This window comes from Aptenodytes patagonicus, chromosome 13 (genome assembly GCF_965638725.1).
Source record: "Aptenodytes patagonicus chromosome 13, bAptPat1.pri.cur, whole genome shotgun sequence".
NCBI classification, from domain to species: Eukaryota; Metazoa; Chordata; class Aves; order Sphenisciformes; family Spheniscidae; genus Aptenodytes; species Aptenodytes patagonicus.
The window spans coordinates 20,234,784-20,257,728 of record NC_134961.1 but is presented as its reverse complement, the minus strand read 5'-3'; the positions used below and the strand labels follow the sequence as shown (position 1 = coordinate 20,257,728).

The 22,945-nt window shown below is 43.6% G+C and overlaps 1 protein-coding gene across 1 annotated transcript in view; it reads right to left on the bottom strand.

Moving 5' to 3' along the window:
- Positions 1-3,236: 3,236 nt before the first annotated feature.
- The window catches only part of GSG1L (GSG1 like), a gene marked incomplete at its 3' end in the record, with an annotated part of 45,763 nt that continues 26,054 nt past the window's right edge, over positions 3,237-22,945 (bottom strand). The window contains 3 exon segments of the mRNA XM_076350838.1: positions 3,237-3,404; positions 8,196-8,307; positions 12,420-12,572. Coding sequence (XP_076206953.1) covers positions 3,237-3,404; positions 8,196-8,307; positions 12,420-12,572 — 433 coding nt within the window.

Genomic DNA, 22,945 nt, shown 5'->3' with positions numbered 1-22,945 from the left:
ATATGCAGTTACATGTGATTAAAATTAAATGAAATACAGTGACATTATGTTTGACAAAGTACTTGTGAGATTAGTGGTACTTTACTGTCAGTATTTTTCATAAAGGAAATTTCTTCTCTGGGAGCAGGGGCCTGTAGAAGTATATTCCAACAAAAAAAACTTTTATCAGACAAAATGGGGCTAATGCTTTTCTTCCCTGTCTCCCAGAAGATAAACTGCAGCTGTGGAGAATAATGATAAAGCTTTCAATTTCACTAGAAATATATTGCTCTTAGAAAACTGCCTATTGCACTAAGTCTATTCAACACAGAGGTAGACGCGTGTGTACAGCGGGTGCTGGATGTGTGCTGAGATAGAGGAACATGCAAAGAAGAGGGCAGTGATATGTACAAAGTAACTGGAAGGAAGAAAGGCTGGAGGGTTTTATTTATGAGATATGAAAAGGAACACGGAGGTGTAGGAGTAGGAGGGAATATGAAGTATCCCTGGGTATATGCACAGGAAGGAAAGAGAATCTGAGTTATTTTCTATTTGTGCAAAGGAAGATCGGAGGTCGGGGATGTTGTGTGCTTGCTGGGACTGCTGGCACCCACAGCATCTAGCAACACTGGTGCTAACTGATGATCCCTGGACCCCCTGCAGTCTCAGAGTATTCTCAGGTCACAGTAGTGAAGCTGACCATGCACATGCTAACGTAAAAAAAATAAATGGATGTAATGCTGCACAGCTTTAAATCTCTGGAAAGATCCCATGGTAACACTGTCTCTGCGGTTCTTATTATGTATTCAGATACAACAATTAAAATAATGTGATATAAAAAAAGAAAGTCATAATCATGAAGTTTGGGAACACCACATGCTTGAGCTGTGTTTGCCAAGTGTGTGTGAAGGGGTTTGGAGGATGTGACCAACAAGTGAATTGTTCACACAAATTCAAAACGAGCAAGGAAGCTGGAAGGACAGAACAAAATATACAGTCTGGTCATAAAGCAAGTGGTAGAGACGAAGTATTGTCTCTGTATACTGCTCAGGGTGGCTCTGACCAGTATACAGAGCAGTCACAAGAACAGGCTGTTCTGTATGCATGTTGCCTAGTACAGAGCTTATTTTGATTGATATGTAAAAAAGAAGAGTTAAAAAACACATTGGTTTGTACTGGCCAAGGTGGGCCTTGTCACTCGTCTTGGGCATACGTGTTCAACACCCTGCTAGTTGCGTAGGTAGGATCAAACCTTCCACCCAAGAGACCTGAAAAAGCCTTGATGTTGCATTTGGCTTGTTGTCATTCTTTGGACCCTTCGCCTGTTTATCTAGTGTGTTGGGGTGAAGGTCTCTGAGATTACAACTACTCCAACATGAATTTGATTGCAAAGTCTTAGGTGGTTTTGGTTTACATGTACGTAAAAATGGGGGGGCGGAGGGGTGTGCATAATATGGCGAGTGCAAGAGGAAGCAAATTCTAAACACACAATACAGATGTGAGATAAAGAGGGTTACTGTCCTCTATGCATTAATGTTTTTTGCTATTTACTCTTCCAGAAAGGGCAGTAGTGGTACTTTATCAAGTTTCCTTAGCATTTCCCAATGTAACTCAACATATTCTGTTGCTTACAATTCTGCTGGTCTCTCATCTGCAATTCTCAATTCAATAATTTGGCTGACTGTTTTCCCTCACTGAGTGTTGATTTCCCCTGAGGCACATGCTGACCCCTTCCCCTTCACTGTGGTTGGGGTTTTTTTTTTTCAGGCAAAGAATTTTAAAAAATTCACTGTCATCTCTAAATGGAAAATTAGGAAAATCATCGTTGTTTGAATAATTTCTCTCATCCTTCCAGACTGAAAGGTAGAGTGAAAACTTGGAACTTGGCAGAGGAATAACTGTAACAACAGAGACTATTAATTAAGCTTGGGTAACCAACACAAAGTAATATGCATGGAAGGTCTCTAGTTCTTCCTGCTCAGGAGAACTCCTCACTTCGCTACTGAAATGCCTGATCATTTTAAATCTTCTGTCTCCTCAGAGCTTCCCAACCACTCTCTTCCATCACTGAGAAACTGCCACATCGGTCAGAAGAACAAGAATGAATCCTCCTTATGTTTTCTGTCCCCAGAATATCTTCACATTACTTCCAACAATAGGCTTTTGGTGAGGAGTCTCATAGAATCATAGAATCATTGAGGTTGGAAAAGACCTCTAAGATCATCGAGTCCAACCGTCAACCCACCACCACCATGCCCACTAAACCATGTCCCTAAGCGCCTCATCTACTCGTCTTTTAAATACCTCCAGGGATGGGGACTCCACCACTTCCCTGGGCAGCCTGGTCCAATGTTTAACCACCCTTTCAGTAAAGAAATTTTTCCTCATGTCCAATCTCTGTACTTATCAGCTCCTCATTCCGTGAAGGTATCCCTATGGAGTCCATCTCACCTTCCCTGCTGTGTGAGGTCAATATTTGCATGTTGTTCACATTCTGCAATTTTAAGCAAAGCCTTAACCTTCTCACGAAAGAATGAGGGCAGCAAGGATCCCAGTGCAGCCACATGGGCCAACTAAGAGTGCATGGGGTCAGCAGTGCGGCAGGTGGGCAGTGTACAGTGATGGGCAGAGTGAAGGAGCGTCTCTGGGCCTTGAGGGCTCAGACAGGACTTGGAGTCCGCCTAAGACCCTGGTAGCAGTGTGGGTGGCACTGTGTGGATGTTTCTGCAGTGCAATATGACGTATGCACTATATTTGTGTGGAGGAGCTCAGGAGGATGGGTTGTGTGGAGGAGCCTAGGATGGGTTGTAGGCATGTGATTGTGGAAGATGGCAACTCCAACGTGGCCTAGCGGTGGCTGGAAAACCTCTCAGCAGCCGTTAGGATTATTAGGAGGTGCCTATTACACGTGCTGAGAAAGGATAGCTGTAACATTTGTTATATCCCCACAATTTTACCTTTCCAGAGAGGGAAAATCGGCTTGCATTGGCAGCATAGTTTCTTATGAATTCCTATGAATCAGATGCATACTGTAAGGACTTCTCAGTCTTGTGTTATAATGAGTATATAAGAAAAGGCAGGCATTGGGACATCACAAAATTTAAGAAAAAACAAATCAAGGAGGATCTTTTGTGTTGATACTTCTCCAAGTATCTCAGAGACTTCACCCACGTGCTGAAACGGGTGGGAGCCTAGATTTTCTGAGACTAGCAGAGTCCATGAAAACCTCCACTGATCGAGCGACTGACTGCACTGACCTTTCTCTGAAGTACTTGATGGCTTCCTGGTCTAGGAAGTTCTGCTCTTCTCGAAAGCCCTGCTCAAAGATTTTGCGCTTGTGTCTGAACTCAATGACAGTCTTAGTGTAAGAGTTCAAGGTAGTAACGGAGGCCGCCATGCAGCAGGTGAAAGAGCCCCATGCCAGACTGTGGAGAGAGAAACCAGCAGACAGAGCTGGGTTAAGACAGCAGCTCATGTTATATTTCTGACGCCAAGAGACACACATACACAGGATGCGACTAGGCAGGTAAGTCAGTGGTGACAAACCCATTTTCCTCATCTTACCTCAAATGACCTGTGGCACGTGCTCAGGCATGCAGGCAGGATGCTGGGCTAGGGGCTGGGCACAACTTTCATCCCATGGAGAACCGTGTGGCAGAGTGCTAATGTGAACACTCGGTGCACTCTGACAGAAGAGTCGAATGCCTCTTGATTTCCCTTTGAAATGTTTCAGAGCCTTGCAGACAAGTGCTAGAACCTATAGAGCAGTAATTAACTCCTGGAAGGAGTAATGCCCCAGAGAGCTGTCTTTTGGCCCAGTGCAAGTTCTCCAGCATCCATGGGAGACTGACTCTGCACAACACTACTGCAGGGATGGTCTCTATTCTGGTTTTTTTATGCCTTCATCAGACTACTGTATTTCCTTCTTTCGTGGTTCATGGACATTTCTAGCATTCCTGGCTTATATCTGGTCTCTGAAAGCCTGACCAGAACAGAAGACAGCACTTCCATTTTGTGGGGAGATCCAATCTGGGGGCAGTGCCCCAAGCGTGCAGGCAGTGCTAGCCAATCTTGGTCAGCCAGTGGCAGAACACCTGCAAATACTGACCAGGAGCACGGGGAGACAGAGGGAGAAGGAAAGTGGAAGAAAAAACATGACTGCCCCAGTGCCAGGCTGGAACAGCAGCAAGTGTTGTCCTGGGTCTCCTGGCAAGGATAGTTCAGCTGGGAGCTGCTCTGCTCCCTGCTCGTGGGCTGGGTTCCCCCCCGGGTGCCTTCTGCCCTCCCTGTACATCTCTCCTCCAGCCTTTACCTTACTGATCTCAAGTTCAGATGTGGCTGGGGGAAACTCCTGGCCCCAAGGAGTTTAGATGCTTTTTGAGCATGAAATGGGGCTACAAAGGCGGCACTGAATTCCTCCTTTTGTCTGCAGAACTTATCTGCGTTCAGGCTCCCCTTGACTTCACTTCAGCCCATCAGCTCCAGCTACATAGAGTTCACAGTGGCTTCCTAACGAACTTGGATTAACTTAATCATCTGTGTCAGCTACACACTTTACCTGCTCCTTGCTTTCATCTTTTCTATAACCAAAATGAACATTGATATAAATTATGCAGAACAGAAAGAATACAGCCACAGTAGCATTATCTTATAAATACGCATTATCAACAGAACCCTCAGCATGAGCTCTTTTCCCATTCTGCAAAGGATCTGCAGGCAAGGAAACAGTTTCTCATTTCAAATTAGACAAAACTTGAAAAAGAACACATATTCATGAACTGAAAAATCTGGAAAAAAAATGGTTCAAGTAAACAGAAAAGGCTCATTTCAATGATTTCAAAATTCAGTGCATAACAAGCCCTTTAGGGACTCCCATAGCAATGAAGTGTGTGGAGGCAGCCCTTTCCTAGCCATTTTTGAACCTGTTTGCCAGATGCAGTCAAATGAGAAGGAAGTGTAGTGAGCCCTGGGGTGATGAAGGTCCCTTAGGTTTCCCATGGTTGGGTGGAGAAGCGGAAAGGAAACTCGTGCTATGTGTGAGTGTCCAGGCACAGGGAAGCCTGGCAAGTGTCTTCCTTCTCCACGGAGTGTGTGGAAAAGCTCCAACAGCTCCAAACATTTCCAGCTGGGCTCCTAAACAATATCGAGGAAGAAGCCAGCTGAAACCACATGCTTCACTGTGCCTGGTTGGTGCCTGGGGAATGACATAGGGAGAAAAATTTCTCTTGAAAGTTTCTGATCATTTCTAATAATTAACTCAGAAATGCTGAAAGGTTCAGAGAAGGAAATACAGAATGAAGACTCTCAATGTGACCTCAGGCCTGGCATTTGGTAAATCATAATAATGAGACAATTATGGTTGATATGTTTTAGTTTTTATGGACCTTGGTTAAATGTTATTTATTTTTAAGTGTAAAGAGTGGTTCTCCTACCTGTAAGAGTTACATCCTACCTCAGGTGAAGACCTCTTTAACAGCAGTGTCCCTCCGTGTCAGCTGTGCCCCAGATGTGGTGGGACTGTACCTATAGTGCCTCTGGTAGCTGAGCTCAGGGCTGTGCTCTCAAGTTCCTCTGTGGCCCAAACAGCCCAGGTTTTTGTATTTGTTTTCTTTCTAGAGGGGCCGAGCTTGAACATCCACTGATCCTCAGAGCCACTGAAACCCCCTGCCTGGAGAATCCCCTGGCCCACTCCTGGCTTGTGCCAGAACACAGACCAACCTCCGGGCTTTGCCAATGGCTTGGGAATGGGGTAAGATAACAGGGACCAAGCGGTGCGTTTTCAACCCTGGGACACCTGAGCAGATCACAAGCAGCCCTTCCTCATTTTGAGGAGAGGTATTTTTATCATTCCCTCTCGATAGAGGGGAAATAGAGTCACAGAAAAAATAGTTTTCCCATTGGCACTTGGGAAACGAATGGCAGTCTTGATCTCCACTCGTGCCCTTTGGCTCTTGGCCATGGAGAGGCTGTTCCCTGGCCCCACTTTTCAGTGGTGTTACAATTCTCTGTGCTCTGACAGGTTGTCTAGTAGGATGCTGCAGCGGTACTTTTACAGAAGGCTGTAAATAATGCTGATGTTTGCACTACTGGTTCAGGCATATTTAAAGCTTATGCTTCAGGCCGTCACCTGAACCCAGATGGAGCAGAAAGAAATTCCTACACGTGCAGAGTTTCCAAACTCCATCAGGCTGGGTGGGCATTTGTTTTTAACCCTTCTTAAAGAAGGTGTTCAAATCTGGGTGGTGCCAGGGGAGGTTGTAGCTCTCTAGTCCGTACAGCAGTGGTGGTTCAGTGTTAGCTGGAAGGAAGAAGCCTTGTTTTTGCTGTGTTTGACTTTCAGACCTTCCTTTGCCACGTCTGCTACCAGTCACTGGCATGGCATGAGGAACCCCGTGGCCTTCCTCAGGCTGCTGAGTACCACTGCAAGCTGAAAATACTGCTGCTGTTCGTGTCTGTCCCAGGGGAGCTGTGACCGAGCTGATGTTTGCACCTTGCCCAGCATCCTGCATAGGCAAGTATGTTGCCTTGGAAGGTATTAGGGGAGGGAAAGAGATTACCAAATCTGAGAAGCTGCTCTGTGACAGCAACAGCTTGGGGGGAGCTCAGCTTTAACCAGGGTGAACCAACAGTTACTGTATGGAGTGAAGCTGAGGTCCCACTTCAGGAATATGGGAAGAGCTGAGGTTGCTCCCACATATTTGCCTCCTTATGGGTATCTCCAGCATCCTCCACAGTGAGCCCTAACCCAGGGCCCGTCCCGGTCTTTAAACCAAAGCCCGCTGTGCCCTGGCTCTGGCTGCCTGGGGAGAGCTGCAGGCAGGGGATGCAATGTCTGCTCTGGGACAAAGCTGTGGTTAGAGCAGCAAACAGTGCCGTGAGCTGCCGTCGCAGGGTGGGACGCTGGGCTCGGAACAGCTCGCTCGGAGCAGGGGTAGGAGGAGTGAGCCCAGGGAGGGCTCATAATGCCCTATGGGACCCGCGAGCCTCTGACGCCTGTCCTCAGACATGGGGGTTCTTGTCTTGCACAAGGTGAAGGAGAATAATCTAATGAGTGCTTTATCATGCTAGACATTTAACAACATTCTGAATTTTGAGTATTGCAGTAAATTATAAAATCAATTACTGAAGACAAATTATTATTATTAATAATAATTTAAATATATTAATAATTTTACAATTATTACAACAGAATTGTTATAAATATTTATATAAATATTATAAATATATTAATGCAGTATATTTATAAGTTCATCATCATATGCAATACATATTCATTACTGATACACAAAATAAACTGTATTTTAAATATAATGCAATTTATGGTTTGTAACATGTTACTAAAATGTTAGTAACTCCTCCCATGAAACACAGTATAGTGAGGGGAGAAGGAAAGACTAATAACTCCCTGCAGTGCTATGCATAAGAATTATTTGCATTTATTTATTGGTGTTAGCAAAGGTAGTTGTCTCTGCTTTGAGATGGAATGAAAATAATACTCTATATTTAGAAACGAAAAAAAGAAAGTATTTTCCCTAGCCATCCAAAGAGGTTGATGCCTCTAGAGGGATGTGAATGTTGTTTGCAGGTATTTCTATTCTCCACAGTCTCCTAGTCTTGTTAAGCTTCTTATAAACTTGCAAGCAATGTAACACAGTTGACATATCTTGGTCAAATTATTTTTATGTGATTTTTAGAAGAAATGGGAAAGGTAAAAACAAATAAAAAAATCAGTTGCCAAAATGTCGTGTCCGTTTTCCCAAGCCTTCTCCCCATGATCCACAGGGAAGTATCATGGTGCCAGGAGCACTATCCTTTCCTCTGCGGTTGTGTTAAAAGTGGCACTGTAAGGTTCAACTGAGACATTAATTAAAACCAAACCAAAACAAAAAGCTAAAAGTCTCTGAAATGCCATGGCAATTATGTACCTAAAGTGAACTTTAATAAGAGCGCTCAATCTGTGTTGGTAACTGTGGCTGCTGTTTATTTCCAAATGCTGTGTACCTGCCGATGTGCACAGCAGCTGCTGCACAGTCGCTGATAGTTCTCCTCTAACACCTCGACGGTTGTATGGCCAGGGTGGTTTTTTTCTCCTAGCATTTCAGCGGCTGGAAATGCACATGCGTGTTCCTGGAACTTTGAGATGATATGTACAATCTCCCAACAGACTGATGGAACAACTCAAAAATGAAAAGATATTAACTGGTGGTGACACTTACCAGAAGGACCATCCATAGTCCCATGAATGCGGTCGCCAGTCCTCTGGCCCAAGGCTGACTGTCACTTGGAAAACTTGAGTATACATCATGTGTGCCACCATCCCCAAGAGACCTGAGAAGCAGGGATCATAATAGGAATTTTTGTGCTGATGGTTTTTTTATAATTCTTGAGATAGCTACTGCTGGAAGTGCTTTGAAAGCTCCAAAAAACTCTTTGTTGTACTTTTATGCCTCCTATTCTACTGTGGAGGAGGGAGCTGCATGGGCAGAGGAAAGATGACTGAGAGCTCATTATTTTACATCATACTGAATTCTCAATTAAGAGAAGAGTTAAAGAAAGAAAATCGTTGAAGAAAATGTTGCACAATTAGCATCACCACCAACCTTGCTGCTGCAAAACAGGGGTATGCCACCCACAAGTTATCTCACTTAGCCCATCGCAGACAGGCCTCAGGTAAGAGAAGAAGGAGAGAGGCTTCTGTAGGCAATGCAAGATTGAATGTGTTAACGCCAAACAATGATATTTTATTGAACAGTTGCTAAGATTTATAAATTTGAACACTTATAAAACACTTGGAAGTTACACAAGCAAGTTAAGTGAACTCAGTATTCCTGATGATGTGTGGTGAGAGGACACCATAGGAATATTTTTGAAGGTACAATGTTGATGATGCTTGCTTTTGTGACACCATTATATTTTGCTGAGGTAACTACAGCTGGGTGAAGATTAGACAAAGTATTAGACACTCGACTCTGTGATGCTAAAGAACAGGGTTGCAGTTAGATCACTGAGTTTGCTCTGCCACATAGCTGGCCAGCCCATATTTTTACATTTAGACATCTCTCTGAGGAAAATCAAAACCCACTTTTCAAGAAGCCGTGGCCAGTAGCAGCTCTGATGCTTGGAGAATTTTCTAGCTACAATAATTTGGGATGCGTCTGCTTTAGTACTTAGGCAGTGCAGAATGATTCTCCCAGCTGAGCTAACGAAAAGCATGGGTTCAGGCAGTTAGGGAAACTGTGGGGCAGGATCACCGTTTTCCAAATACACCTTGGACCTACAGACGTCAAAAGCCCCTTGTGCTGCAACGGCAGTTCAAGGCACTTTGAAATACTGATGTTCTGCCATGGTGGGGTACAATGTGGTCCCATACATTACACTTTGCTCCTTAACCAAAGTCACCGTTTACTCTTATCTCTGACCATCTACTTTTTTCCACAGTTGCCCTTCCTCCATGTGGAAGATCCTGATTTTCCCTCCCCAGACCCAAATTTTGGCTCTTCTTTCCTGCTTACTTTCAGAGTCTAAAGCACTTCATTAGTCTCACCAGACATGTGGATGATTCAGGGCAATTCTGGGGGAGGGAAGTCGGGGAATGTCATATTTGTGTTTTGGGTATGTTAAGCAGGACCTTCAGCAAGACAAATGTCATATTTGATACAAACAACTGCAGAGGCTGAAAGAAGATATTTTATTACAAGAAGCTGCGGTGATTTGCTCAGCTGCTTCATGCTGGTGTGACACACTGGAAAGTTAGGAGGTGGAAAGAGCAATTCACATCGGAAGAAATGATATTTCAGCAGGGTGGGCGGCCTAATGGGAGCACAGCAAACTGATACACACCTTGCTTGTTTCTGGCTGTATTTAATTTCCAGAATTCACTGGGAGCTTGCTGTACTTTTTAAATCAATGGATTTCTCTCCAGCTGACAGTTACGGCATTGATCTTAAAGTTTGAGGTTTGCTGTTCCTATACCTACTGTCAGTAATTTTTCAACCTTAATAAAATATTACAGACTGCCTTGAGACATGTCATAGTCACTCAGAGCCATCAGGAGATTTGACACGGCCAGGACTAGCTTCAGCAAGGCTAATCCGCTCCGTTCTGTCATGCAAAACCTTAATGGGGTTTCAGCAATGTTCAGACCTTTCGCTGTGTGGGAGGCCAGGATGACAGTCCACTGACACAGGTGAGTAGGAGGTCATCAGCAAGTCCTGCTGTAACGCAGGGACCACAGTGAAAACGTGGCATTTATTGCTGTATCTGCCTAATGGCGGGGAGGGTCGGGGGCGGACACGTGCCTGGCTGTGCTGTCAGTGGCATTGTGCCATGTATAAGCTATAGCAAAACAAAACGAGTCTTTCTTTCATTGTGCCGCTTCATGCACTTCTGCTTTGGTTTGTTCCTGATGCCACCCATCAGCTTGGGCATGCCTTGCCAAGTTCTCCATGGGGATATCCTATGGCACTTTTTGTTGTACATTTAATGGTCACATTTTGGATAAAATGACCTGCCTGTAACATAAATGCTGCATTTACAAGATCATCTTTCCCTCCAACTGGCTGCTTAAGGCTGGACAGAGAGGACAAAATGCCTGCACGCCCACACACCTGGGGTCCAGGGCAACAGATGCTTGCAGGTGGAAAATCCTGACAATATGGTGGACTGGAGTGACTGGAGTGGATGGGAGTGCAGAAACACTGGCCATTTATAGTTGGCTTGAGATCATTAGCCTTGCAGGACCAGAGCTGTTTCTAGGTGTTAGTAATGGCAGAGCTTAAGGAACTAAAGTTGGAAAAGACAATATATTTTAAAGCATTTTCAGATACCTTTACTAAAAATATTATTTATGGACTATATCACATTAATTAAAATGCTTTATTATAAATATTACATGAGAGACATATGTAAATTTTTTAATTTGTGTAAGGTTAAGAGGGATACCAAAATCACGATGTTGTGGGGGTTTTTTAATGACTCATAAGAGCTCAAGAAACAGCAATAAGGGGCCACACTGTTAGGATAATTTTTCCTAACCTTTAGATGTTGAGCTGTGAGAATATGAAGATCCCATTGCACTTTTAGGAGGGAACTCTAGCATGAATTTAATGAGGTGTGTTGCTCCAAGTCTAGGTCCTTTTTGTTACCTAATTTCTATTAAGCTGTGTCATTATAAATATGCTAAGCTTAAATAAATATGCTTTTCTTCTTTCCTCTGATATCTCTGTCGCTGAAAATAACAGCTAGCAGTGTTTTGGGTTTTTTTTGCTTCTTCCTATTTTGCTATCCTTTTTCCCTGTAAAATTTTAAAGTTTATACTTGGAACGTCATGGCAATGTACTTATAAAGAGGGAAGGACAAAAAAAAAAAAAGTGTAGGAAAGAAAACTTCATAATTGTTACAAAACTTTAAAACTGCAGTTAACGGTGAAGAGCGAAACAGCATGGAAATAGTTGTTTGAATGCTGAAGAATTCCACATAGTCTGATTTTGAAAATCGAACTGACTTTTTTAAAAATTCAAATTACATCCAAAGCTGAAAAACATGCTTTGGCAGTTTTTACCAGGTTTTTTTTGTCCTCTCAGCTCTACTTCTGATGATGTAAGTTTTATACCACTAACTGTATTTCACAATTTGAAGCTATCCCTGAAGATACAAACTCCTTCACAGAAATGTACACTGCCTGTTATAATCTCTTTCAGCTTGAAATACAGCAGAATAAAATGCACTTTTATTGCAGAAGTTCTTTCTGCCAGAGAGGTCCATGCAGGAGCGCTCACAAAAGCCAGCTGTGGCTGGTGGTTTGTACAAATCCTGGGAAGTGGAGTTTTCATCCAGCACAGGAGTGAAGGGGCACTTAATTACATGGTTGCTAACTTCTTTTAGAGAAGTGAATTCCTCAAGTTCATTTGCTGAAGGGCTCCAAGTACAGACCGAGCATGAAAATACATGTCCCCAAATTACTCATGGGGTTGCTCCTACGCGCGATTACTAGAACCCTTTTCATTCTCAATTTTGCTAATGAACAAGATGGGCTTCTTTCTTCGGTTTGAAGCATCAAGCCTTCATCTACTCTTACAATTAACATGGAAAAAAGAATTTTCAACACTATATGTTTTTCATTTTCTATTGGATTATCAGTGTGATGATGCTGAAAATGGAGGCTTGGGCTATGGCTATGGTAGTGGCTGTGTGGGCTGGGGGGGGGCGGTAATTGCTGCATTGCTGTTGTGAATTCAGGCCTATGTATTTTCACTTCTCCCTGGCAAGAGGCAAATTTATCATGTGATCCTTGTTCCAAAGGTACAAAAAACTGTAGCAAAAAATGTGGTAGCGTAATGGGGATAAAAGAGCCTTGTAGCCCTCAGTTTTTATGCTTTCAAAGTTTTAGAATTTTGTTTTGTTGTGGCTCCTCGGGCAAAAGGGGAAGGGAAGGTTCATACCTGAAAGCACAGTGAAGACAGCAGCAAAGGCATTTAGCTTGAGCCCATCTATCACACTGCTTGAATGAAAGAGCTCGAGGCACATAAGGCTGAATCCGACGACTAACAGCATGATGTATAACACCTCGGATACTACTGATAACCACAGGACACCTGCAATGCACAAGAGCAGCAACCAGTCACTTATTTGGTAAATACTTTCAAGAGGTTGAAGTTGGTAAAAAATAATTAGGAAATCAGGAATATCTAGGAGTAACTGCATTCAGAAAGTTTAAATTTAGCAAACCACTACCCAAACTCTGAAAAATAGAAAAAGCGGTGAATGAAGATGTAAAGATCGGCAGGGTGGTAAAGATACTGCAGAAAGAACAGGCTGTTTCCTAAGATCTCAGCTTGGCTAAAGAATCTCTTTGGGTATATCTAGAACATCTTGGCTCCTCTGGCCCAAACCATAGGACAGAGAATCCATTTTCCCTCCCTGTGTCATGGTTTAGATGAGCAGAATCTAGCACACACGGTGGTGATGGCACGTAATACCTTACAGTATATGGGCTGGTGGGAGATGAACAGGCTTGGATACATCTTTTTCACAAGGCTGTTCAAAGAAAATGTTTTCAGTCCAGGTTTTAAAATGCTTATCATAGAATAGCGATGGGCCTGTTATTACAAACCGGTGTCCTGCAGAATGACTGTTCTGATTTGGGGTGTTTGGATCCACCGCACAGATCTCTGCTGCTGGGACTAATATGAAAACTGCCAGAATACCGGTGGGGTGGAGCCAGTTATTTATAACATACTCAGTTGAAGAGCTGCAGATACAAAATTTGGTCTGCCTTCTGTTTTCTCAACCCCTAAGTACAATCCCTCAGGTGAAGGGCAGAGTTGATGTGCCCCGTTTGACCCGCACGTTCTGCAGGACTTTGGGGTTGTCCACAGGTAAGTGGGTCTGGCAGCATTTGGTAGTGGCCGACAGACCGATTCAGCCGCTGTAGATGTTACAGTTGGAAATTTCAGCACAAAGCCTCTAGCAGGATCTGCTGAGTCTTTTAAAGTCACCAAGCCATGGGGTAAATCTGAGAGGATGGTAACAGATGATAATATTGAGTCCCTGCCAGATTTCCAATCGCTGTTTCAGCACGAGAATATGCTAGAATTCCTCAGTACATTTGCTAACCTGATTGCTAGAGAATTCACCTGGAAACAATGAGCAGTGATGGAAAATTTCAGCCTAAGCAGTTGAAACATGGAAAGTTAAGCATCTGAAGACAATGGCTTATATTAGAAAATGTTAGCTGTAACCATAGAGACTGCTACGGGCTTCACTTATATTAATACATTCTCTCCTCACTGTAAGAACACGTGTGATAATGCCTATAGTTGAGCTTATCAAACCAGATATGCAGTCTCACTTTTATCAAATATTTGAGTGTCCTCTTAGTGACAGGGATGATCCCAGCTCACATTTTGTCTGGGAACTTGTCTTTATAATTGCAGCTAATTAATATGTGCTATTCGTTGTTGCCGCCTTATCAGACCTTTTGAGTTTTTAAACAATACTACAGAGATAGTAATAAATAAACCTTCTAATTTCTCACAGTGACTGTATATGTAATATTGCATCTATCAGCAGCAAACAGGTGTTTATCTCACTCCTATTAGTCAACTTGGTATCAGGGCAACTGTCACACTTTCCCAAAAAGAAATATGAGTGAGAGACAGCAAGGGTGTTGTTCTGCGATGCAGCAGGATTAAGAAGGGATTTTGCCTCATTTTTCTCACAAACAGAAGTTTCTATGACAAGAGAATGATGAAATGGTTTGAGTTGGAAAGAATTAGATTGTGTAAACCTGACCTACAAACTGAGGCAGCAGAGAGCACTAACGAACGAGTTCAGATTGATAAATGTCTCAGCCCAAACTTGAAAGAGTAATATACAACAGATCTGCCCAGATCTTAATTGCCATTTCAACTCCTGAGGGCACTCACTGCTGGTATCTACACACAAGGGCAGTGCTGTAGTGGTGACTGCAGTTCAAGGCTGTGGTGTGGCTTTGTCCTCTAATTCCTTGGGTGAACAAATGGCTGAAGGGTCGGGCTCAAAGAGCTGTAGTCAATGGGGTAACATCAGGCTGGTGACCAGTCACTAGTGGTGCTCCCCAGGGCTCAGTTTTAGGGCCGGTGCTCTTCAGTGTTTTTATCAATGACGTGGACATATGAGTTGAGTGCAGGCTAAGAGTTTGCTGATGATACTAAATTAAGAGGGGACATTGACTTCCACGAGAGTAAAGAGACCTTAGGGAGACATCTTGGTAGATTTGAGTGCTGGGAAATCACCAACCGTATGAAATTTAACATGGGCAAATGCTGGATTCTGCACCTGGGATAGTGTAATCCTGGATGTACATATAGAATGGGGGACAAGAGGCTGGAGTGCAACTCTGCAGAAAGGGATCTGGGGGTTCGGTTGATGGCCTCAGGGTTCAGGTGATGAACATCAACCGTATACAGGTTTTATCTATTGCCCACCTATGAAACAGTGCTTGAAGCTGGATGCTGTAGACACAAGCGTATTGTGCTTGAGAAATAACAGGAAGGTGAAGAGATACACATATGTCTCTATGGGAGGTTCCAGGTTAACATGTCCAGAAAGCAAGTGAGGGGATACTGCTAGAGGCAGCCTTGTGCACATGCAGAGTGACAGAAGGGCTCTGGGAGGTGAGGGTGGAGGGCATGGGTGCCCAGCTGGTGTTCTTTATCCTGCTGGTGAAGCAGAAAGGCACAGGAGGAAGGAACACCTGACTGTGTGGCTGGTGTCACAGGGAGTGATTTGGCTTCTCTAACCACAGGGCCCTCTGTGAGGAACAAGGACTGCTGGGAGGAATGGGATCCACCTGGTCAAATGGGACAAGAGTGGTTTTGCCAACAGGATAACCTTGCAAGGAGATCTCCAAACCTGATAAGCTGCAGAAGGCTTTTCATAATTTGAAGAGCTGTAAGGGCATGGGGCACAGTGAGGAAGTGTCAGGGGGCTGAAGCACATGATGTACAAGGTAAGGCAGAGAGAGCTTCGCCTTCTCATCCTGTAGAAGAGAAGGCAAAGGTCTTGCTGTCTACAGCTACCTAATGGAAGGATATAGAGGACAGAGCCAGACTCTTAGAGCTAAACAGGGGTAGGATAAGACAAAATTTGCAACATAAGAAATTCCAGGCTGAGTTGAGCAAAAAGGTGGTCAAACATTGGAAGAGGGGCCCAGTGAGGCTGTGGGATCTCTGTCCTTCGACACATTCAAATCTCCACTGGACGTGGCCCTGAGCAGCTGGATCTAATGGACATGCTTTCAGCAGAGGCTTGGACCAACGTCTCCAGAGGCCCCTTCCACCCTAAATCATTCTATGATTTTTTAATTGCACAGTCGCTAGGTCTAATGTGCTGGGGGAGCAGCTGGAGGGAGAAAGTTAGCTGGGGTAGGGATAACTGGAGTAGAAACAGAGTTGAACTATGGCTCTGATGAACAGCTCAATGAGACATGAGTTTTGCTGTCCTGTGAAACCTTTTTCCAATGAGACACAAAGACTGGGTGAGTTTCCCATGGAAGGCATAGGCAATTCTTTCTTCTTTTTTGAGCCCTGTTCCTATCTTGAAAGGAACTCTATGTCTAACTCATGTCTTATTTCATGGTGTACACCGAATATCTGCTCTGTGCCTTTTTAAAATGCATTTAATGTGGGGGAAGGTAGGTCACACATGCAGTGTTTGCAAAGTTCTGAGTATGTCCTGTCCTGCCTGCTTTGATTTTGAATTTCATCTCAAATAATAACATCCAGAAAATTCAAGCTATATCTGGATTTTGCATCTTCCTGTGGCTGCCAGAAGCAGAACAGTTGATTCAGGTTATTAATTCAGGAGACAGTGTCTTTCTGTTCTGTGCTGACAGTGAAGTGATCTCCCACTGCTGTTCTCTCAACATGAGATTCATGAGGCAGTCACTTGGCATCACTTACTTCCACTTACAATCTCTTACAGCCTCCTTCCTGCGAAGTAGAGAGCTCCTCCTCTTCAGGAGACCTCAGTCATTCCAGGTGACAGGGAAGAAGCTCTCCAGAGGATTTTTCTCTTTCCCTATCTTCTCTGCTGTCACCTTTTCTGTCTGTCTTAGTTCCCACCAGCCTGTGTCCTCTGCTCCAGGCGTTTGTCTGGCCTAACTCAGCTTTTGCGAAAAAATCTCTCCTTCAGAAGTGTCAGCACTTGATTCATTTGGAGACTCCTACCTGGATGGCCTGTATCTGAGGGTCTGTATTCCTATAAATCACCAGCTTTGTCTCATTTTTTGGTTTTCGTCCTGTTTATGCTTTTTCCTTGCCTGTTCATCAAACTGACTGTTACATGTGCAGAGAAGGTGCTGTGGGTTTGTGTACAGAGCTCAGCTGGGATGCGCCTGTTATGCCAAGGACATTCCTTGTTAATATAGAAAAATTTCAGGTTCTGACCTGCCTCCTCCTCACTATGTGCAGCGTTTGTCAGATGGTGTGTCATCCCTGCTCACCCTGTAGGAAATAATGTTGCGACATTGTGGCAGCAATACGAGACCTCCTAGGAAAGGAGAATCTTTTACTTTAAAACAAAACTAAATCAAAACTGATTTCTCTTACACTCCCATACACACATTCTCACAAGCACGAGTACGTGCAAGGAGTCCATCCAGCACGCAAGCACCAAGACACATGTATTCAGTCACTCTTCCCAGGATTCCCTGAAATAATATCGAGGATGCCAGCTGTTGAGTCCTCCTCATGTTTTCTGGGCTTTTTTGTAGGTTATACACAAAAATGAGCTAGGTTTGCATGTTCATTTTTGTCCTGGCTAGGAGCTGACAGTGATCTGTCTTGCTGTTCTGTCACATCTCTGTTACACATCATGATTTACTTGTCCTGTTATCTCCCAGCCTGGTGTCTGAGAACCTGCAGGTAGATGGGCACTAGGATCTTGATGACCCACTAATCTTGGTACCATCAACACCTGCTATTCTAACACGCCTTAACCTGCCGTTTTTCACTCTGGTGCTTCTACACCAACCAGTCTATCACATCCTCGACAGTGTTCCTGACAATGATAGAGATATTTTTGCGTACTGTGGGCCACTTTGAATCTTTGCTCCTGCCCCACAGATATTATGCAGGTGGGATTGTTCTGAAGTTGAACACCAGAGACTGTGGAGCTGTTCCTGAAGGTAAAGGGGTCACCATCTTCAGGACAACCTCCTTGCAAAGCGAAAGCACTGGAAGTACAGGACCTGGGCTGAGCTGCTCACCTGGAACTTGAGATGGCAAAGCCATCACCAAAAATTTTCACCTAAGTCAACTTACATCATAGGACTCCTACCTCAGAAAGAATCATAAAATCTTTGTATCATCTGATCTCAAGACAGATTGCACTCTATGTGATCACCAGCTTTGCCTAAAATGTGAAAACATAGCCCTGCTGAAAGCACATTTTTCACCTGTCCTTCTGTCATTGTCCAGAGATTCTGATTTCACAAGATCAGTAAACTAGCTGAGACATTACTGAACTTCTTCGTGTCTGTGAGCTATTGTTATTTCCTCAACAATGTGTTAACAGATTGTCTTCTCTGTGGAGTTCATGGTGAAAAGCACCAGTGCCACCTGCTCATGGACTTAGCCACTGAATCAGTATTGTTTCATGCCAAGGAAATTCATTTTCCAGCAACCCCAAGTGAAGTGAACATACTCTTCACTGTGACTGAAAAGATGACTTACCGACATGATCGCTGAAGTTTTAAGAACTCAAGTACATCATGAACCATCTGACAAGATCAGTCCCTTCCATTTCTGTCAGGCAGTGGAGGGCAGCATCAACATTTTGAAAGAAGATTCATAGATACTGAGTGCATTTCTGCAAAACTGGTGATCATGTTAAGTGCATCTGCCAGAGATAACGTGTTAACAAAAGGATGTTGCAGACAATTCTGCATGAATGAAACAAACTGGATATTTTTCTGACAGTGAGGTAAAGAAGCTTTACCTCAGCCTGCAATGAGTCTCAGGGCTCAAAAGTTCTTCACAAAACTTGAATTTATTTCAAGTCAGCCCTGATCACCAGGGAAGGCACTGTAAATGAACACGCTATTACCTCTCACCAAGGAGCACTCTGAGTCAGGAATCTCCAATGCTGACTTTCCTTTGAAATAGGAATTCTGAGAAAAGTCATAGAAATTCTGCTTAGAAGAACTTGAGGTATCATACCACATTCCAGTGAATTCCTGATTAAGGAATCCAAAGAACAGTGTGATTAATGACTTCCAGGAGTCTTGAGCTGATTTTGACTCTTTGATATCTAAGAAGTATAAATGTGAAACTGGGGTAACTGCTGTTGTTGTCATAGATTATTCTGTTGGTTTGCATCTGGCCTTTTCCCTTTGGAGTAAGAAAAACTAAGGGCAATTCACAATACCCTGAGCGAAAATACATATCAAAACATCAAGTATTCTTTGTTCAAATCCACTGCAATTTCCTGTCACAAAAAAGCAACAGTTGCGCACTCCAATTTTTCTGTGAGTGTGCTCTGGTTAAACTGACCTCAAGAATGTCAAGAAATTACTGACACGCACTTCTGTGCTCTTTCCCCACAACATGCAAAGATGATTCTTAGTTGTCTTCTGCTGCATTATTAAAGCCATCGTCAGATTTATTAGCAATTTGGACTGAAATACCAAGAACATGGATACCATCTGAATGAGGTTATGTGAAGGATGATAAAGGAGCATTTGCTGCTGTTTCTGAAACCACAGAATTCCATAATTTCAATTGCTGTTGTGCTTCTGAGATTAATACAGCCAACAAACCAGTTCTAGAGAGCTGAAATACACATCTATACCTCCTACCACCTACATTCACATGCAGCCATGGAGTTTTATGCTAAATATGTATTATTGTGAACTTGTTGGCAAATCAGAAAAGTTGGGTTTTGGTGCCAGCTCAGTATGCCAACAGTTTCTGATGCCAGATTGTGAGGTCCTATCTCCAGATGAAATAACGATATTGAAATCCCCTCCTGGCTGCTTCTCCAGGCTGGTCAGGTCATGAAAATGACTGTCAAAGATCCAATATAAGTACATGTTCTCAAGGCAACACTGAAGAGGTGGCCAACAGAGAAATTGCTGTTAGAGTTCAAAGCATTTTTAATCCATAAACATGAGCTGTTTTCTCGTAAAGGATCTCTTCTGGGAAAATCATATTGCTATTCCTGAAGGAGATTGCTGAGTCATGTTAACTATGTTATATGCAGCATAGGCAGGAATTGTGTGCATGAAAATGTTAGTCATGCATTTTGGCTAGTGGCTTGGAAATTATGCCAGCATAAAAAAAACCCCATAAATGAATGTATTACCTGCCAAGCTATGTGACGCTGCCTGCTGAAAGCCCCAGCGTTCCCTGAGCAATGCCCAAGAAGCAGTAGTCCAGAGTCTGTATTGATTTCTGAGGGCCCTTTCAGACAGAAAATGAGCTTCCTAACTGGGGTAAACTCATATTCAGAATGCCTCAGTGGGATTTCATCCTCCTTAGAAACACCTACTGCCTCAGTCTCTGCTCCCTGCTGAAGATCTGTGGTTGCTGCTTACCAGCTCTTCTAATAGCAGAACTGCCCTCCTGGCCAATGAGCTCAAGGATCTGACCAAAGCAGCCTCATTTGAACTGTCACACTGTGCCATGCTGTCCCTGAGCAAGTAATCAGACTGGACAATGGTGCAGAGAGCCAAAGAGATCTTGAAAAGGTTTATACTTGCCAGGTTCCTCATAAATCAGCGTTACACATCTGCTCTGATAGTCAGCCTCTCTAAGCTGCGATGAGACGTCATCTCAAGTCACTCCTCTGTCAATTCAACCTTGAGAAATTCTGATACAAGCAAGTAAAGCCTTTGGGGTTTTTTTCTACATCACACTTCATCATATGACAAAAAACATCTATATGCTAGAAACAGTGGCGCTGAGCAATGTGTGCCTCTAAATAACTATTGAGATTATCGCACCTGACTGAGATGAAATCCGGAGCACTGCACTAGAAGGACAAGCTGGGTGCTGCATTGTTGAGCAGCTGAAGACACATCAGTGTCCAAGCAACACTGTCCTGGAGAGTGTGCAATCTTCTTACCTCCTCATTGGCATTGCTGCTAGCCCCAGACACTGATACTGTTACTTGAGAAGAAAGTGTTCGTTAGCCCATGGTTCAGTCATTGTCCCCGAGACCCCTGAACTGCTGAACAACACAGGGAAACCACAAAAGGCTGTGACAGTCAACTAGACAGATGTCATCCAACATAGGAGGAAAAGAACCATGTATGAGGGCAAAACTTGATTTTGGGTGGTGTGAATTTATGCAGAGTCTGTATTGATTTCTGAGGGCCCTTTCAGATAGAAAATGAGCTTCCTAACTGGGGTAAACTCATATTCAGAATGCCTCAGTGGGATTTCATCCTCCTTAGAAACACCTAGCCCTCATACATGGTTCTTTTCCTCCTATGTTGGATGACATCTGTCTAGTTGACTGTCACAGCCTTTTGTGGTTTCAGGTGTTGTTCCTTTGTGCAAAAATATTTCATTATTCTTCTTGCTCTCCGTGCATGCTGCAGCAGCCAGGGAGATGGGGGAGTTGCCACCCTTGTTCATGTTACCAGCAACAAAAAGTTATGCTCACTTGCCTTTGACAGCCTTAGGTCTGTATGTCCTGCTTTATGAACATAACGCTTGCATTGGAGATGGGGGGCAGAGCACCTGTGTACTAGATGGGAATGTAACAAACCAACCTTCTCCTTGGTTTGTTTTTTGATGATGAAACTCTAAATCCTCTCTGTAAGGTACCGTGTTAGACCTAAACAGTGTGTGAGGGACCCAGAACATATCTTCTTAGTGACTGAAAGATTGGGGGCAGGCCCTTGTTGTCACCCTCCTGGGAGAGGGAGCAGAGATTGCTGTGGGAAGAGTGACCCTAACGGTCCTCTTGCACTTCCCTATTCCTTATCGAGATCTAGTTCTCAGAAAGATGCTGGCCATCCATAGCCTGTAGCACCCACGATGGTCTGCAACATCAGGGAAAATCTAGTTATTTCTTTAATGATTCCAGAGCTAGTAGCGTGATGCTGCAGCATACTGGCAGCTGCAAAACACGTAGTAGGTGCTGGTTTTTACGGTGACTGCTCCGTAGACCTAACGGGTGTTTGGTTTTCTTGCACTGCTGATTTTTAAGATGTTCTGTTTACCTATGTAGAATGGCATTTTCTCTGCATTTTTGGTCCTGCCTGCTTTGTTCCTCCTGGTCTGTATTTGCTCTCCCTATGTTTCTTGTCTCTGGCTGTCATTGCTCTGCTTTTCCAGACTTACCCGCTATGTTGGAACTGACACCTGTGTCTCACTTTAGTCTCTCCTCTTCACATTCCGTGCAAGAGAAGAGGGAGGAAAAATATACAAATGGGTACACATTGAGAAATGTTGTGCATCTTGTGTGGGAAAAGCATCAAAGTAAGCTTAAAAAGGCCATGTAAATCTCACGCTTTCTCTTCCAGTTGCATTCTGTTGGTTTTAGTCATTTGCTCATCTCTGCTGCTCCAACACCGGGAATTACAAGCCAGAAATATTGGAGTGATCAATAAAAAATGGTGAAAGGAATAAACATTGAGCATGCTGTTGTGGCTGGCATAGGGACTCAGCTCTGAGCAGTCAGCCCATCTGTTGGTTAATGCAGTCTCATAATATCAGACCATCTGCCTGCTCCTCTTGTGCTGCGGTGTAAAAAAACTGGGAGGAGGGAAGTAGATCACAAAGCTATGAGAGATGTTCCTCCAAAACAAAGTAAGCTTCATGATCCTAAAAGCCATCGGAGATACCTAAAACTATCTGTTATCGTAAAACAACAGACAGTCAAGATAGATGAAGAGCCAGCACCCAGACAAGAGACTGCAGTTTGCAAAACATGAGAGACCGTATGATAAACACAATCACCAGAAACTGCATAGGTGAGAGAAGAAATGCCGGCTGCTTTGATTCTGTTTAGCTTTAGTTCTTCATTGGTTTCTTTATTTTGAAAGGTGAGGTGGAGCTGTGAGCTAAATAAAATGACTCTCTTCTACATGATGATGTGTTTTCTATGACTTTTTATGGTTCTGACGTTGAGCTTGGTTCTGAATTTAATCCTGTGTATGGCACTGAGCAGACTGTGGAATATCTTTGTGCCTATATTCTTTTTTTCCTTGTGTGAACACAGTGGCGTAATATAGTGGAGAAGACGATGAAAAACACTCTAAAGCAGGACTATGCCGTATGCCTTAATCAATATATTTGGGCTAAATGGAGCTACGGTGCAGGGTCTGTGGTGTACTCCCATCCTCAGCACTGGGCTGAGAAGTGAATTATGTTCAGACCTTGTGGCTAGCATTCCCCACAGCAGAGAATCAGTGTTCTCCATGCCCTTGGCATCACCAGCGTGAAAAACAAGACTGTTGCTTCCTTTTAGGAAT